The sequence below is a fragment of the Dromaius novaehollandiae genome, chromosome 2, assembly GCF_036370855.1.
Source record: "Dromaius novaehollandiae isolate bDroNov1 chromosome 2, bDroNov1.hap1, whole genome shotgun sequence".
NCBI lineage: Eukaryota > Metazoa > Chordata > Aves > Casuariiformes > Dromaiidae > Dromaius > Dromaius novaehollandiae.
The window spans coordinates 10,487,017-10,501,089 of NC_088099.1; the positions used below are offsets into that span (position 1 = coordinate 10,487,017).

The following is a 14,073-nucleotide window of genomic DNA, read 5'->3' on the forward strand; positions in this document are numbered from 1 at the left end:
GGGAGGTAGAGGTAACTCTGCTCTTAAAGACAAATCTTAAACCATCTTCCTTGAAACGTGGCAGGCTGTCAGTTCCTTGCTCGATTGCTTTCCTTGGCGATCAGAGCTAAACACCTTTTGCTGCCCGTGGAAATATCGCCTAGTGTTTTATGGGTCTGAATCTGCTCACTTGCTGCAGCCGCCTGAGGCAGTATGATGCAGGTGTTGCTATGCAATTAGAGGAGACGGTTTCAACCTTACGGTCTAAAACTGCAATCGCTGGGGGTTTTTAAACTGAAACTTGCATTAATTATTATTCCCAACAACTAGTACATTTTGTTCTAACTTAGTAAATTACTTCAGCCACCACTATATTTCTGTGGAAACCAGATTTTTACCTTCTTACAGCTTTTAGTTTGGTCACGTTTATGTATAAGCATAAATTTTTGGAAAACTGCATTTTCAAGGAAAGCAGCCAAAACACACTGCCAGTCCACAAGGCAGCAGTTGCAGTACAAGGACGGTTGCTTTGTGTCACATACTGACGCTGTGCTTCAGTGGGGGAAAAACTCATCAAATAGAAATTTGACGTTTCTCGGATGAACAGGAGTTTCTGAGTCTTGGATATATGTACGTATTCCTCTGCCATCCACCAACTGTCAGTCCTGTGGGCCAGTTATGTCCCCAGGACCTAAGGCGCATAGGAAGAGAAAAACTGAGATAACTTTTTTTTTTCTTCTTCTTCTTCTTTTTTTCCCCCCTTGGGGAAAAAAACTCCTCACCAGCATAGCTAGTGGTAACAGAGCATCTCCTCTCTATAGCAGGCTTGTCGGTGCTGCAAGGCCTCCCTGTAACCGCAGCGAGCACAAACGCTGGCACGCGGCTTTCGGCAAAACCGTGCGCTGGGCGCTAGCAGCCAGCAGAAGCTGCTGGAGAAGTCACCGAGGGCTCTGGCACCTCTTACCATGTACCTCAGTGAGGTGTGTGCCCAAAATACAGCGTCCAGAGACTTCTTCCTGTTGAATATCAGTCTGTTAGCCAAAGTCAAAACTCCAGGAGCAGTGTTCCCTGTTCATCCTAATAAGAAAAACGCTACATAAAACATCCACAGTTCTCCAATACAGTGTGTGTGGTGGGGGGTTTACCGCTTGCTGAGCAGAAAATGGCTATGAATTGGTCAAAATAAACCACACTGGAAAACCAAGCAGCCAAACATTGACTTTTGTCTGATAAACTAGCGGGAAATACAACGTGATCTGCTTTAGAGCCATTTAAAGATGGATTTAGCTTCATTTTTAGCACAATATTTCAATCTCCCTTGAAACAAAGTAGTAGTATCCACTCGCAGCTCTTATCACCATTTCAATTTTTGTTTACTTTTAAGCTGGACAAGAATATTTTAGACTCTCTCTGGTTTTTGTATCAAAATTAACAGGGCAGGGAAGTCTGGTTTTCAGCTTTGGCCAGAGTGTTATGTTGATAAATCATCCGCAAGCCCTTTTGGCAGGGCTTTAACGCTGCACCTGAACGCTCCAAGTTTCTGCAGGGCTTTTTTACCGTCGCAGTTTTCCATTGCGCTGCCGCGTCGCTATCGATCAGCTCCGACGTTCAGACTCCCGTCGCGTGCGCTCGTAGCGGCTCAGCACCTGGCAGAGCATCTTTGGGCAAGACGAAGCCATCTTCAGCCTTTGCTTCGATGGGACAATCTGGTCTGGAGGATCAGTTTTCCAAAGCAGTGGTTTTATCTAGGACTTCTTGGTTTGGTCCCATTTCAGGAAATTGTAGATAAAGGTATGACTCTTTTACCATCTGCCGCTCCTCGTGATTTCATCTCCTGCAGGAGCTTTCCTGCGCCCGCCAGTAAAGCCGAGTTTACCAGGAGGCCCGCAGGCGATGCAAATCATAGCTGCCCCTGTAAAACAGCTGTGCTATCGTCAAACTGCCGTGATCTGCGTTCCTGCTTTCAGAGTAAGTGAATTACAGTAGCCCTCCGCTCATTTCGATGCGTGCGCACTGCAGAATCGCATCCCACGTGGTTTCCCCCGTAACGCTCAAAGGAAATGAAATAAACATCTACCCGGAGTCGGTTAGGAAAGAGCCAGCTGGCACCTGGCGTCTCTTAAAACTTTTGTCGTCGGACGAAGCTCTTCGCACATGAAAAACAGCTCACTTTGGGTGGATGGATGACCTTAAAGCAAAATCCAACATGACTAAGAAACGTGATGCAACTAGGATGGGGGATACACGGTAAAACTGCAAATGGAGCCCTTCTTGGACTAGTTTTTTTTTTTTTTTTTAAGAGTCTTTTGTCAGTAACAAGAAAATGGTTGCTTCCTTTTCGGGCATGAGAGAGTTCCAAGCACGGCACATTTTTCATTAAAAAATCCATTATGGACCTTTTACCATGAAGACGGTAGTAGCATCTACAAATCTCTCTTGGGGGCACGGGCACACGCGACCCCCGGCATGAAATAGCAGGGAGCATCGGGGCGGCAAGCTCCCCCAATGTTTGATTTGTGGATTTTCCTAACGAAGTGGTTTGTTCGGATGGCGATGAAACGAAGCCCGTTGGCCTCCTGAAGCCTTTTGGCACGCCAAGGCTCACGCAGGTACTGCGCAGCGCAGGTTAGGAAGCAGCATATAGAGACACGAAAAGCGACTGGGGAGCAGAAGCGTTGCCTTTGACGATGCAAGCTGCTCCCTCGAGACCTGCCTGGAAGAGCTGGAGTCTCCGTGCTGCTTCCTCACGCCGCCAAGGACAGGATCAGGCACAAAAGCTGATGCTGGTTTCAAATCCGTTCAGTTTTCTTGCCCGTGGTTTGAAGGCAACAGGAGAACTGGCTCTCGATGGACACCCGACCCACCAGGCTTTACCTGACCGCCCTTCTTTTCCGAAAAGTGACACCAGGTTTGCGAATTTAAAGAAGCTTTGAGACCAGTGAGGGCTGGAGAAGCAAAGCTTTATTGCCGGCGGGATTTTGCCACCCTCGTGGGCGCCGCGTAGCGCCTTCGCCGCAGCAGCCCCCGCGGGGAGGAGCCGGGCTGCCCGGGGGCTGCCGCAGAGCTGGCCGAGGCGCAGGACGAGCTGTTTTTGCAGAAGAGTGGGTTAAGCTTCTTCAACATTATCCCTCTGCTGCTAAAATTGACCCTCAGATGTGAGCTTTAGGTGTGTTTATCAGCCCTAAAGGTGAAGTTCTGGAAGGAAAAGGGAGGGGGGAAGGTCCCTGAGCAGGGTGGCGGCGGCGGCAGGAGCTGGGCAGGGAGGCGACGGCGGAGGTGGCGGCAGCCGCTGGCTGCAGCCGTTGGATCGCCGCCTCCATCCTCCCTGGCAGAAGCACGGTGATTAACGGCGACGGCTGCGGACAACCTTTATGTAATTACTCATTAACATTTCTAAAATCGCCCCTCGCTGCTGGGGCGAGGCATGCTTTACAGCTCCAGCGCGCCGAGGGCCAGGGAGACGCGGCAGAGCGTCGTCGCAGGCCGCTCTCGCGCCACAGGACCGCGCGCTGCCCCAAAGGGCGGCCGGGGACACCAAGCGACGGAGAGCCACCCCCGTCCTTGAGGCCTGTTCCAGCTTGCAACCCCCTCCCCTTGCCCATGCTCAACTTCGTGCCGGTTTTCCAGCTGTATTTAAACTGCGGCAACCCCGCTGCATGGGTGCAGGGCCCCCGGCCCCCTCGCCGCTGCACGGGGACGAGGCGGGCGGCGGAGTCGGTGGTGGCTCCCGCACAGCCCTGCTCTGCCCGCAGCCGCGAGTGCCCCCGGCCAAAAGCCGCAGGCAGCCAAGAACATTAGCCGAGTCCTGCGCATAATCATTTCAAATAATGGATTAATTAGAGGAAATTGTGATCCGCCTGCAAATGGCCTGCAAGCAGCAAAGCGAAGCTCGGCCTTGCGGCTACGCGGTTCACTGCGAGTCGCGGGCTCGGCGCTGTTTTACGGCAGCAGAAGGACTCGGTCTCCCTCTGTGCCGATTTTGGAGAGCAGCCCCAGGCAGGTGTAGCTTGGCGAGACCTGTGCTGCTTCCCAAAGCAAAGCTGCGAGCCCAATTTTGGTAATAGGTTGTGGTCAGAAGACGACCACTAGATGATCCCTCTGGCCTCTTAAGTGTCACAGGCAATGCCACCTGGATGCCAGCAGGGCCCCAGGACTCGGGCTAACCTCAAGCTTCTCAGCCCCTGCAGTGGAGGCAGCAGGACGGCAGGTACCCGCAGCACCACCGTCCTCGCCCAGAGCTGCGCGGAGGCGACGTGCCTGCGCAGCCCCCCACTCCTCCGGGCAAAAAGATGAGCAAAACCTCCCAGGAAAGGCAAAATCCCTCAATCTGATCTGGGACATCCCTAACCTGCCTTAGATGTGACGCAGCTCGCACGAGCAGTAGTGAAAAGTAAACAAAAATCAGAAATATCACCGTCGCTGAGTAGCTCTCAAACCTTCACTCACTATTTAGCTCTGGCGGGACCCGGACGAGCAGTCTGGGGCAGAAGGCTGTAATCCTGCCACCGCACGCAACGCCCGAGCGCGCTGAGGCCCGGGGAGGTTCGGCCCGGCCACCGCTCCACGCTGCAGCTGGTGGATTCAGGCAGCCCCCCAAAAGCTCCCTCCAGCTCGCGGGAGCTGCGCGTGGCTCGGGGATTAAAAAGCAGCGTTAGGGCACTGGGGAGGGAAGAGGATGGAGCATGGTGCAGGGTCTTATGGAAGACTGGGAAAAAATGACGTTCATGCCCTGGTTTTGGATGAGTCTAGCAGCTTGGACTTCGGAAATAAGCAATGCGCCTTCTACCGGCGAAGTGCTTTGCTCCCGGCAGTTTCATGGAGCATTTGAGGGGGATTATATATTTATGGTTTCCCATTTGAAAGACTTTTAGCAGGTTTACCTCGGCCATATGGCTCCTATTTTGGTCCTTTTGTTTTAGCACTTAATGCTTATGAAATTGCAGGTTAATGACATCCATGCCTAACCCAGGTTGCTTTTTAAGGTAAAGTTTCCACCAGAGGTCCGTGTTCGTACCTACCGCCTCTCAAGCAGGGCAGCGAAAGCTTTCGGGGGCTGTTGCCCGCCGGGGCCGGGGCAGCGACCAGCGGGTAAGGAAAGCACCAGCGGGGGGAGGAGGAGCCCTCGCTGGCCCTGCCCGGGCCGGGGCGACAGGGTGGGCTCGGGCAGGGTGGAGGGACCCCGGGGTGGGTGCAGGGGGACCGGGGCAGGGTGGAGTGACCCCAGGGCTTAGGGTGCCGGCGAGACCGGCGCCGCTTTGTCCTGCCCAGCCGGGCAAACGCGCGGAGCTGCCGCCCCGGGGCCGGGCGCGGAGCAGCGCGGAGCGGAGCATCCCCGGGCCGGGCCGGGCGCAGAGCATCCCCGGGCGCGGAGCGGCGCGGAGCGTGGCGCTCATGTTAACGGGGCCCCGCTGATCACCGTGAGCCTTTGCTAGCGCTGCGCCTGGGTGCCAGCCTCCTTACTCCGAAAGACCGTGGGAAAGCCTGATTAGACGGATTTTTCCCCCCACCGTTGGGATCGACACCTTCTTTGAAGCCCTTCCAAACGACGATGCGAATGCATCTACCGCTAAAAGACTGTATCTATATTTTAAGTGAATTTAATTCCTTTTTTTTTTCCTTCCCCTTTCTTTTTTTTTTCCTCCCCCCACCTCTCTCCTTTCAGTTTTGGAAACACCTGGTAAGTTGTAAAATGATTTACGAAGTGAAAGTGTTAAATGAGGCCACCAGCTGTAAGACTGACAGAGCTTTATGAGTTTTATTAGGTGCCCTATTATGGAAAATAAACTTTAATCCGCCCATAAAAACAGAATCTGAAAAACATATTTGCCCTTGTAGTCTGGAACACTGGAGGTATTCTTGCGAGACGCTGGGCTTTAAAAAGATTAGTTTTATTGAGACAGACACAATGCACCAGCAGGACTTTGATACCGAGGCCGTGAGCAGCGGCCTGGACGCGGCGAGGCCGCTTCTCCCGCGGCCGGGGCGGGTTTGGGCACCGGCTCGGGGCGCAGCCGCCCCCGGCCCGGGCGGGACCCGCGGCAGCGCGGCCTCGGGCGGCCCCGGGCTAGTTACGCGTCTTTCGCACCGGCTCGTTTGGGGAAATTTTTAAGCGTGGACGGAGAGGCAAATCCCGCTGGAAGCGGCTAGCGGGGCTGCGGCCCGTTTGCTTTAAAACCCCTAAAAGCAAGCGGCAGCCTGCGAGTTAGCGCTGCAACGCAAGGAACTCGTTTTGCGCCTTTCAATCGCTCCCCGTAACGCTGTTATTTTCGTGCGAGGGGAGAGGTATCGCTCACGCCAAACCGAGTTTATCCCGATCGAGGTTTTTTTTTTTTTTTTTTTGGACATACGGGCGCTGCTATCGCGATTTGTGATTTACTCAGTGAGCAGCTTTGATTTACGGCGTGTTCCCGGGCGGGCCGGGGCCGCGGGCTAATAAATAACCGCATCGTCTCCAAACCCCGCTTCGAAGCAGCAGCAGGCGCAGCGCTGCCTCGCCCCGGAGCGGCTCCTCCGCGCAGCAGCGCGCAGCAACCCCCGCCCGCGCCGGGCCGCGTTTGGGGACGGTTTTCGCGGAAGCCGCGCTGCTCCCGTTTGGAGGTGAACGCGGGTGTCCAACGCTCCGGTTTAGAAAGGAGGGAGGAGTGGGAACGGGGGGTGGTGCAGGGGGTTGTGCTGCCCCGCGGGTGCTTTTAAATTCGCGGTAATCGATTTGGGGGAGAGCGGCGGCGACGGCAAGGGGCTGATCCGCGCTAAACTCCGCGGCGAGCGGCGCGGCCCCGGGGAGCCGTCGGGGGGGGGGGGGGGGGGGAGGCCGTCGCCCCCTTTCACCCGCCGCTCGTTTGCAGACCCGCTTTAACGCCCCGGTTCCGTGCGAGCCCCCCCCCCCCCAGTCCCCTCACAAAGCGCCCACACGTCTCAAGTACAAAACGCTGTTTATTTGCCCCCCCACCGCGCGGGTGGGAGGGCCTGGGTAATAATTTAGCATGCATAAGTAGAGGTAATTTTTTTTATAAATACAATATACAAAAATAAAGACAGTATTGAGATTTCCAGCAGTTTTAACGTTCATGACATAAACAGTTTTTTCCCCCCTCCCCCGATATAGAGTAAGAACAAAACATTTCCGATACTCAGCGAAAGGAGAGCGTTTCCAGGGGCCGGGGATGGGGGGGGGGGTCAAGTTTTGCCTGGTTTCAGTCACTAAATAACACTGTATTCACCGCGGATCCCCCGCGCGGGGAAGCGCATCCTCTTCTGCGCCCCCCTCCAGGCGGGGGGCCGGACCGGGCCGGGGGGGGAGCCGCTCACTGGGGCGGCGCTGGGGCGGGCGGCGGGGCGCCGGGCCGGGCCCGGGGCTGCGCCTCGTCCTCCTCCGCCTCGGAGCAGTCGGAGGAGTGGTAGGGGCAGCACCGCGCGGCCTCCTCTTCCTCCTCCTCCTCCTCCTCCTCCTCGTCGGGCTCGCTGTCGGGCAGCTCCCGCAGCCGCCGCCCGCCGCCCTTCTCGGCGGCGGCCAGCAGCAGCTCCTCGGCGGCCTTGTCCTCGCCGCCCTTCTGCTTCTCGGCCTCCTGCGCCGCCTGCTCCTTGGCCTTCTTGCTGCGCTTCCACTTCATGCGCCGGTTCTGGAACCAGATCTTCACCTGGGCGAGCGGGGAGAGGCCTCAGCGGCGGCCCCGGCGCGGCGCGGCCCCCCGCCCGGCACTCACCTGCGTCTCGGTGAGCATCAGCGACGTGGCCACCTCGAAGCGCTTGGGCCGCGACAGGTACTTGTTCAGCTTGAACTGGTGCTCCAGCTCCAGCAGCTGCTGGCTGGTGAAGGCCGTGCGCGGCCGCCGGCACTTCCCCAGCAGGTTGGACTGCGCCTGGGCTGCGGAGGGGAGCGCGGGGTGAGCGCGGCCCCCGGGCACGTCGAAACGAAAAAAGGAAGAAAAAGGAAGGAGAAAAGGAGCAGCCACCCCCCCGGCTTCCCGAGGGCCGCGCAAGGGCGAGGCGGCAAAACGGAGCGCGGCCGGTGCCTCCCGGGGGCAGCGACCTGCCCCGCCGAGCGCGCCCGGCTTGAGCGGGGTCTCCGGTGAGCCCGCAGCCCCCCCGGCCCCCCCGCCGCCCGGGGAGCGGGGACCGGCCGCGCCGGGAGGCTCCGTTAAAAAATAGTATTAAGAAGTGAGGTATGAAAAAACCGCTTTTGAACGGGAAAAAAAAGCCATCGGCGTGTTTTCCTCATTCGAAAGCAAGAATTAAAAATCAGGGACTGCATCAAAAAAAAAAAAAAAAAAAATCCCGGACCCTCCTGCCCCCCCCCGGGGCACGGCACGGCCATGCCCGGCGCCGCCGCGCCCGCGCTGCTGCTGGCATGTGGGCGCCTTCGCTTGTTTGGGTTAGGAAATAGGAAGACGGCGATATAAAGGGGCAGCTCTCGGCCCCCAAACGCGTTTGGAGGCAGCGTGTTAAACGGGGCCGAATGAAAAAAGGGCAGTGTGCGCCTCAAACCGGAGCTCGGCTGAGATTTTCTCACCGCGGTGCGATTTTGCGCCGCTCCGTTATCGTTTCTCCCCGGCTATTTATCCCCCCGCGCCTTGTTTGAGAGGCAGCACCCTGACGGCTAATTATTTTTTGTTCTCCCTGAAGGTTTCAGTCTAAGCAACCCCAAATCGAGAGAAAACAATGGACTTTTGTCTGCGAATAGCGTGCAAAGTGCATATATATATATGTATAAAAATCGCAATCTTTTCCTGGCATGATTTTCGTAAGACTACACCGCGGCTACGAAAAGCGGCCATTCCCACCCAGGGCTCACGCCTAAGCAAACCACCCTCGCCGGGAGCGGTGCTCGCCGGGTCCGCACCGCCGGCCAGGCCTAGCCGGGGAGGCGTCCGCCCCGGCCCCTCGGCGAGCCGGGCCGTCGGGGGCACCGCGAAATGCTAGTTCCTCCTCCCGCCTCCGTGCTAACGAAACATAAAAATAATATATATATAAGAATATATAATATATAAATAAAAATAATGTATATTTTTTTATATATATATATATACGTGAGTCGCCGCCGGCTTAAACCTGCGGCTCGCTTCCCCGCGGCCGGCGTCGCGCGCCGGCATCCGCAGGCAGGTCGCCGTAGGCCCGGGGCGCCGCGGCCGGTACTCACAGCCGAAGTCGGGCATCTTGGGCAGGATCATGCCGGCCGTGGAGGCCCGCAGCCACTGGTCCAGCTGGAAGGTGCCGGCGCCCAGCTTGAGCGGCTCGGCGGCGGGGTGCGCGGCGTGCGCGCCCTGCACCGGCGGGTAGGCGTAGGAGAGCGCCGGGTGCTGGCCGCCCAGCGCCGAGTAGCCGTACACCGGGGGGCCGTAGAGGGCGGCCTGCGGGGGCACGCCGGGCCCGCCGGGCGCCGCGGGGTGCAGGCCCAGGGCCATGCCGGCCGCCGGGCCGCCGGGCGCGGGGGGGCCGCCGGGGCCGCCCAGGAAGCCGGGCTTGGGCACCAGGGCGCAGTGCGCGGCCAGCAGGCGCGGCGGCGAGGGGCTCTCGGCGCGCAGGCGGTCGGCGGCGGCCGGGTGCTCGGCGGCGGAGGAGGAGGAGGAGGAGGAGGAGGACGAGGAGGAGGACGGGGGGCTGCCGCTGCCGCTCAGCGAGGTGACCAGGGCGAGCGGCGCGCTCTGCGCCGCCGCCTTGGGGGGGTCGACAGCCAGGAGCGCGTCGATGCGGAAATTTTTGGATTTTTCCATGGGAGCGCCGTGGCGGGCGGCGCCGGGCGCAGCGGCCCCGCGCAGCGCAGCGCGTCCCGGGCGGCCCCGGCCCCGCGGCGGCGGCACAGTGCGGCGGCGCCCGGCGGCGCGGCCCCTTCAAGGCGCGCAGGCGGCTCCCATTGGGCCCCCGCCGCTGCCGCCTCCATTGGCGGCGGCCCGGGGCCGGGCCCGCCCCCGCCGGCCCCCCCTCCCCACCGGGGGGGCTCCCGGGGAGGGGAGGGGAGGGAGACAGGGAGGCTGCCCGCCCGCCCGCCCGCCGCACGCTCCGGCTCTCCCTCCCTCCCCGCAACCCGGGGGGCGCCGCCCCCCCCCCCCCCCCCCCCCCCCGCAGGGCCGGGCAGAGCGGGACCCTGCTGCGCCGCTCCGCCGGTGCGTGGCGCGGCCCTCGCCCCCCCTCCGTGCTGCCCCCCCCCCCCCCCCCAGCTCCGCTTTGCAGCGGGACGGGCCCAGGGAGGCGGCGGGGCTGCTGCCTCCGGGCGGCCGTCGGCGCGGCCTCCTGCCCGGGCTGGGAAACAGCAACCAAACGAGAAAAAAACAAGAAAAAAGAGTGAGAGGGAAAAACGAGGGAAAAAAATGGAGGAAAGGGAGGAAAGAAAGAAAAAAGGGAAAGAAAGAGAAAAGGGAAAGAAAGGAAGGAAAGCAAGCCCGAGCCCAACGCGGCCAACAAGCACCCGACCACTGCCCCCTGCTCGCCCTTGCGGGGCGGGCGGAGGGCTCGGGTACCTGCTGCGCCCCCCGGCTCTGCGCTCCCGCGCTGCGGGGCGGGTTTTGTTGCTTTTCTCGGTGATTTCCGTGCCCGGAGCCTCGGGGCACCGCTCGGCCGCGCGCAGCGGACGCGCTCGCAGCAGCAGGCGCACCCGCGCACCTCTGCGCGTCCCGATCGGGGCAGCCCCGCGCGCACACGCGCGCTCGCAACAGATGCGCCCCACGAACGCGCACGTACACGGGCAAAATTTGCCCGCGGGGGCGGCTGGAGGCGAAGCGAGGCTGGGGCCCTTTGCGCGCACATTGCGCACATCGCCCCCCTTTTGCGCGCACCTGGCCCCCGGCGCGGCCGCGCGGGCCGCATTGCCCTCTGGCCTTGCCGGCGCGTCTCCCCCGTTGTTACGCGCCCGCGGGGCGCTCCCCTTCTCGCCGGTTCGTTTTCTCCGCGGCCGCCCGCTGCTTTCAACGGGGCCGCGGAGGACGCGCGGGATAGACGGGCAAGAGCGCGGGGGGAGAAGCGGCCGGGCCGGGGGCACCGCGACCCGCCGGAGCCGCCCCGCTCGCCCCGTTTCCCGTGCAGCATCACCGCGGCTCGCTTGAGCCGCCAGAAGCGGGGAAAAATCACGGCAGCAACTGCCCCGGGGCGGGGGGGGGGCGGCTCCCACGGTCCCCGCCGAGGGCGGAGGGGCCGGGCGACCCCGCTGCGTGCAGGAGCCGTGGGGCTGCGTGTGTCCGGGGCCCGCGGTGGGTCCGCAGGGGCGGAAGGGATGCGCGGCTCCCGGACACGGGCTGCAGGTGGGCGAGCCGCGGAGGGCCGCGCTCGACGGCGGCCGAGGCTGGCCGGTGCCTATTACTATCTTTAGAGATGGAGAGGCGGCAGAGGGCACAGCCGTCGGGGGGCAGCGATGGGGCTGCACCGTCCTGCCCGGCACCGCAGGGGCGGAAACAGCGCGTCGGGGCCGAGCCGGCTGCCCGCCCCGTCGGGGCCGCCCGCCGTGAGCCGCCAGCGCGGCCTCAGCGCTCCCGAAGCCGCCTTGGCCCCGCTTCTCCCGGGGGGGCGGATTTGGTGTGCGGAGCCGGATTTCGATTTCTTTTTCTTTTTTTTTTTACAGAATGCAAATTCTCCTTTTTTTAAAAAAAGAAGAAAAATGCCCTTTTCCGGCCGGCTCTGCCCCGCTTGCCCCCGGCCTGCCCGGGGCCGGGCTCCCGCACCTGTGTTGATCCAGTATATTGCCCCGGGGACAACAATGCGCGGTTATCTCGGCGCAGATAGCGCACCCGGCGCGCTGCGCCGCCGCCTCCGGTGGTCTCCTTTGAGCGGGGCCCCCCCGCGCCCCCGGCGCTGCGCAAACAGATGCTATCGGCCCCTCGGAGCGGCCCCGCGGGGGGAAACGCCGGCCGGGGGTGGGGGGAGCGGCCCCCCCAGCCCGGCCGGGCGCTACGGAGCCGGGCGAAGCCGCGTTATTGCCAAAAACACATATTACGCGGCGACATTCTGTAAATGAGCTAATGATACATAAAGCTCCCTGATGGATGTGACATCCCCGCGATGTCTCCTCTAAATTAGCCGCTCGCACTGACTGCTAATAATGGTGAGTTTATGAAAGCAATTTCGGTGCAAAAAGCACGGGGTCTCCGCGGTCTAATCAGGCTGCCTCTCCTAATGGATGAGGGGGTCAGGCTGAGAATTATTGACACTCTGCTGCCCTTAACCTGTTTCCCAATAAAGCTGATTAGTTTTTGTCAATTCATCAGCTCACCGCCCTCGCGGGGACTGCATCAAAGCCGCGTTTGCTCGGGGGAAATCAACAAGTGCGGAGCGGGGCCGCCCGGGAGCCTCCCCGCCGCCGGCCGCCCTGGGGCTGAGCCGGCGGGGCCTCGGCCGCGGCGCCCGCGGGCGTCGGAAAACGTCTCTGGGGCCGAAGGTTTTTTGTCTGGAAGGGCGAAAAAGAGAAACCCGGAGAGCCGGGGCAGGTCGCGCCGTGCCCTCGCCCTGGGGCGGGCGCCCCTGCGCGCCCCCTCCCAGGAAAAGGCCTTTTTGGGGGCGAAAAGCTCAAAATCGCTCCTGGGGAGACGGGCTGCTTTGCAGGCAGGACCTTGCTACTCCCTTCACTCTGCCCCTTGCCTGCAAACAAGGCTGTCCCTGCGCTGCGAGGCCAGCGTATATGTATTTTCTTCCCCATGAACCAACTTCCAAAGTTTTGCCTGGCTTCCCGCAGGCTCTCTCTCTCTTCAGATATCTTCAGGCAGAAGTTTCACATTTATTTCTTCTCCTCGCTGAAACCCCTGCGCCAGCCGCGCTCCCCTCGGCATAACGAAACCTTGACGCCTCCCGCTCAGCCGCGGGCGGACAACAAGATCCCGCCGCCGAGCGCTGCCCCTTTAAGCCCCGAGCGAGAGCCTCGCAGTCCCCCCCTCAATTTAATTTCATTAAAACAGAGCATGAATATTTCTATTAAACCTAAAATGAAATATGAAGCCATTTAGACTCTGCCTGCACCAATCACCCAGATTTATGACTTTTATTCATCACATCAAGAGCTGGGAAAAATGAATTTTCTTCACCCAGGAAGGAAATAAAACCCCTGCCTTGGTCATTTCCAGAAAGCTGTTAATTTGCCCATGTGGTAATTACTTTCACAATTAACTAAAATACAAATCAACTTGACAAATTGCGTTAGTTTATATATTAATTAGCCGGTTTAAATTTATTCATTATGAAAAGACAATTTAAGAGGACCTCGGGTGTCTGTTTTATCGCAATAAATTCTCGTTAGGAAATGGGGGCCGTACAAAAGCCCGCAGTGTTTAAGCAGGCGGCGGGCGCGGGGCGCGGCCCGGCTCCGCGGGCGCGGGGCGGAGCGCGGGGAGCCGCGGGCCCCCGGGCTGCGCCGCCCCCGGGCTGCGCTGATTTAGCGCAACGTCGATAGGATCATTCGCTGCCTTTTAGCTTGTGATCTTTATAAATGTCCCGCTATTAAATTAGAAAATGATTCTCTCCTCGTTTAATTGTATTCTTTCGTTTCTTATTTCCAATTAATTAGTCCTATCGACGTTGCAATATTTTAAATGACTGGAGTCCGTTTACAGTTTAAAATATATGGGTCAGCGCATGCAATTTTCGACTAGGCAGAACTATATAATGTGGGTTTTAACTACTCTCCTCCCATATGTCTTAAACATCTGGCGAAGCGCGGCCCGCGCAAAGCTGCGCCGTGCGCGGCCGCGGAGCCTGCGCGCAGCCCCAGGCGTTTAAAAATGGCCCCTTCCGCCCCCACCGCGCCCGGTTTCCGCGGGGACGCTGCGCGGAGGCGCTCACGGTTAAGGACAAATGGCGCGGTTTTGGGGCAGGTAGGTAAGTGGAGGCCCGGTGCCGGCGCTGGGGGGGAGATGTCCGTGTCCTCCCTGGGCCGAGCAGGCTGCGGGGCTGGAGCTCTTCTTCCCCCGCCGCCTCCCTCTGCCCCCGGGGGAGACCGGGGCGCTGCCCTGGAAGGCAGCCGGGCACCGTGGGTCGCCCACCCGGACGTGTGCGAGAGCAGGGGCCGCCCCGCCGGCCTCCTCCTGGGTGCAGACACACAACACCCCAGGCCCAGTTGCTTCAGCCTCAGCTCGTGTCTCCTGCCTGCCCTGTCCTGCTCCCCCACATGCGAGGACTTGG

At 60.2% G+C, this 14,073-nt stretch overlaps 1 protein-coding gene across 1 annotated transcript; it reads right to left on the reverse strand.

Moving 5' to 3' along the window:
- Positions 1-6,894: 6,894 nt before the first annotated feature.
- MNX1 (motor neuron and pancreas homeobox 1) lies at positions 6,895-9,868 on the reverse strand. The gene is made up of 3 exons (XM_064505463.1): positions 9,116-9,868; positions 7,683-7,843; positions 6,895-7,616 (listed from the first exon to the last, which is right to left on the reverse strand). The coding sequence occupies exons 1-3, from the start codon at positions 9,687-9,689 to the stop codon at positions 7,284-7,286; spliced, it is 1,068 nt and encodes a 355-aa protein (XP_064361533.1). The 5' UTR covers positions 9,690-9,868; the 3' UTR covers positions 6,895-7,283.
- Between the last annotated feature and the right edge of the window lie 4,205 nt (positions 9,869-14,073).

Excerpts from the sequence above, each read along its gene's own strand:
- MNX1 (XM_064505463.1), bottom strand. The coding sequence starts at position 9,689 with ATGGAAAAATCCAAAAATTTCCGCATCGACGCGCTCCTGGCTGTCGAC. Across the intron at positions 7,844-9,115 it reads CAAGATGCCCGACTTCGGCT|CCCAGGCGCAGTCCAACCTG; the intron begins GTGAGTACCGGC and ends TCCCCTCCGCAG. Across the intron at positions 7,617-7,682 it reads TGATGCTCACCGAGACGCAG|GTGAAGATCTGGTTCCAGAA; the intron begins GTGAGTGCCGGG and ends CCGCTCGCCCAG.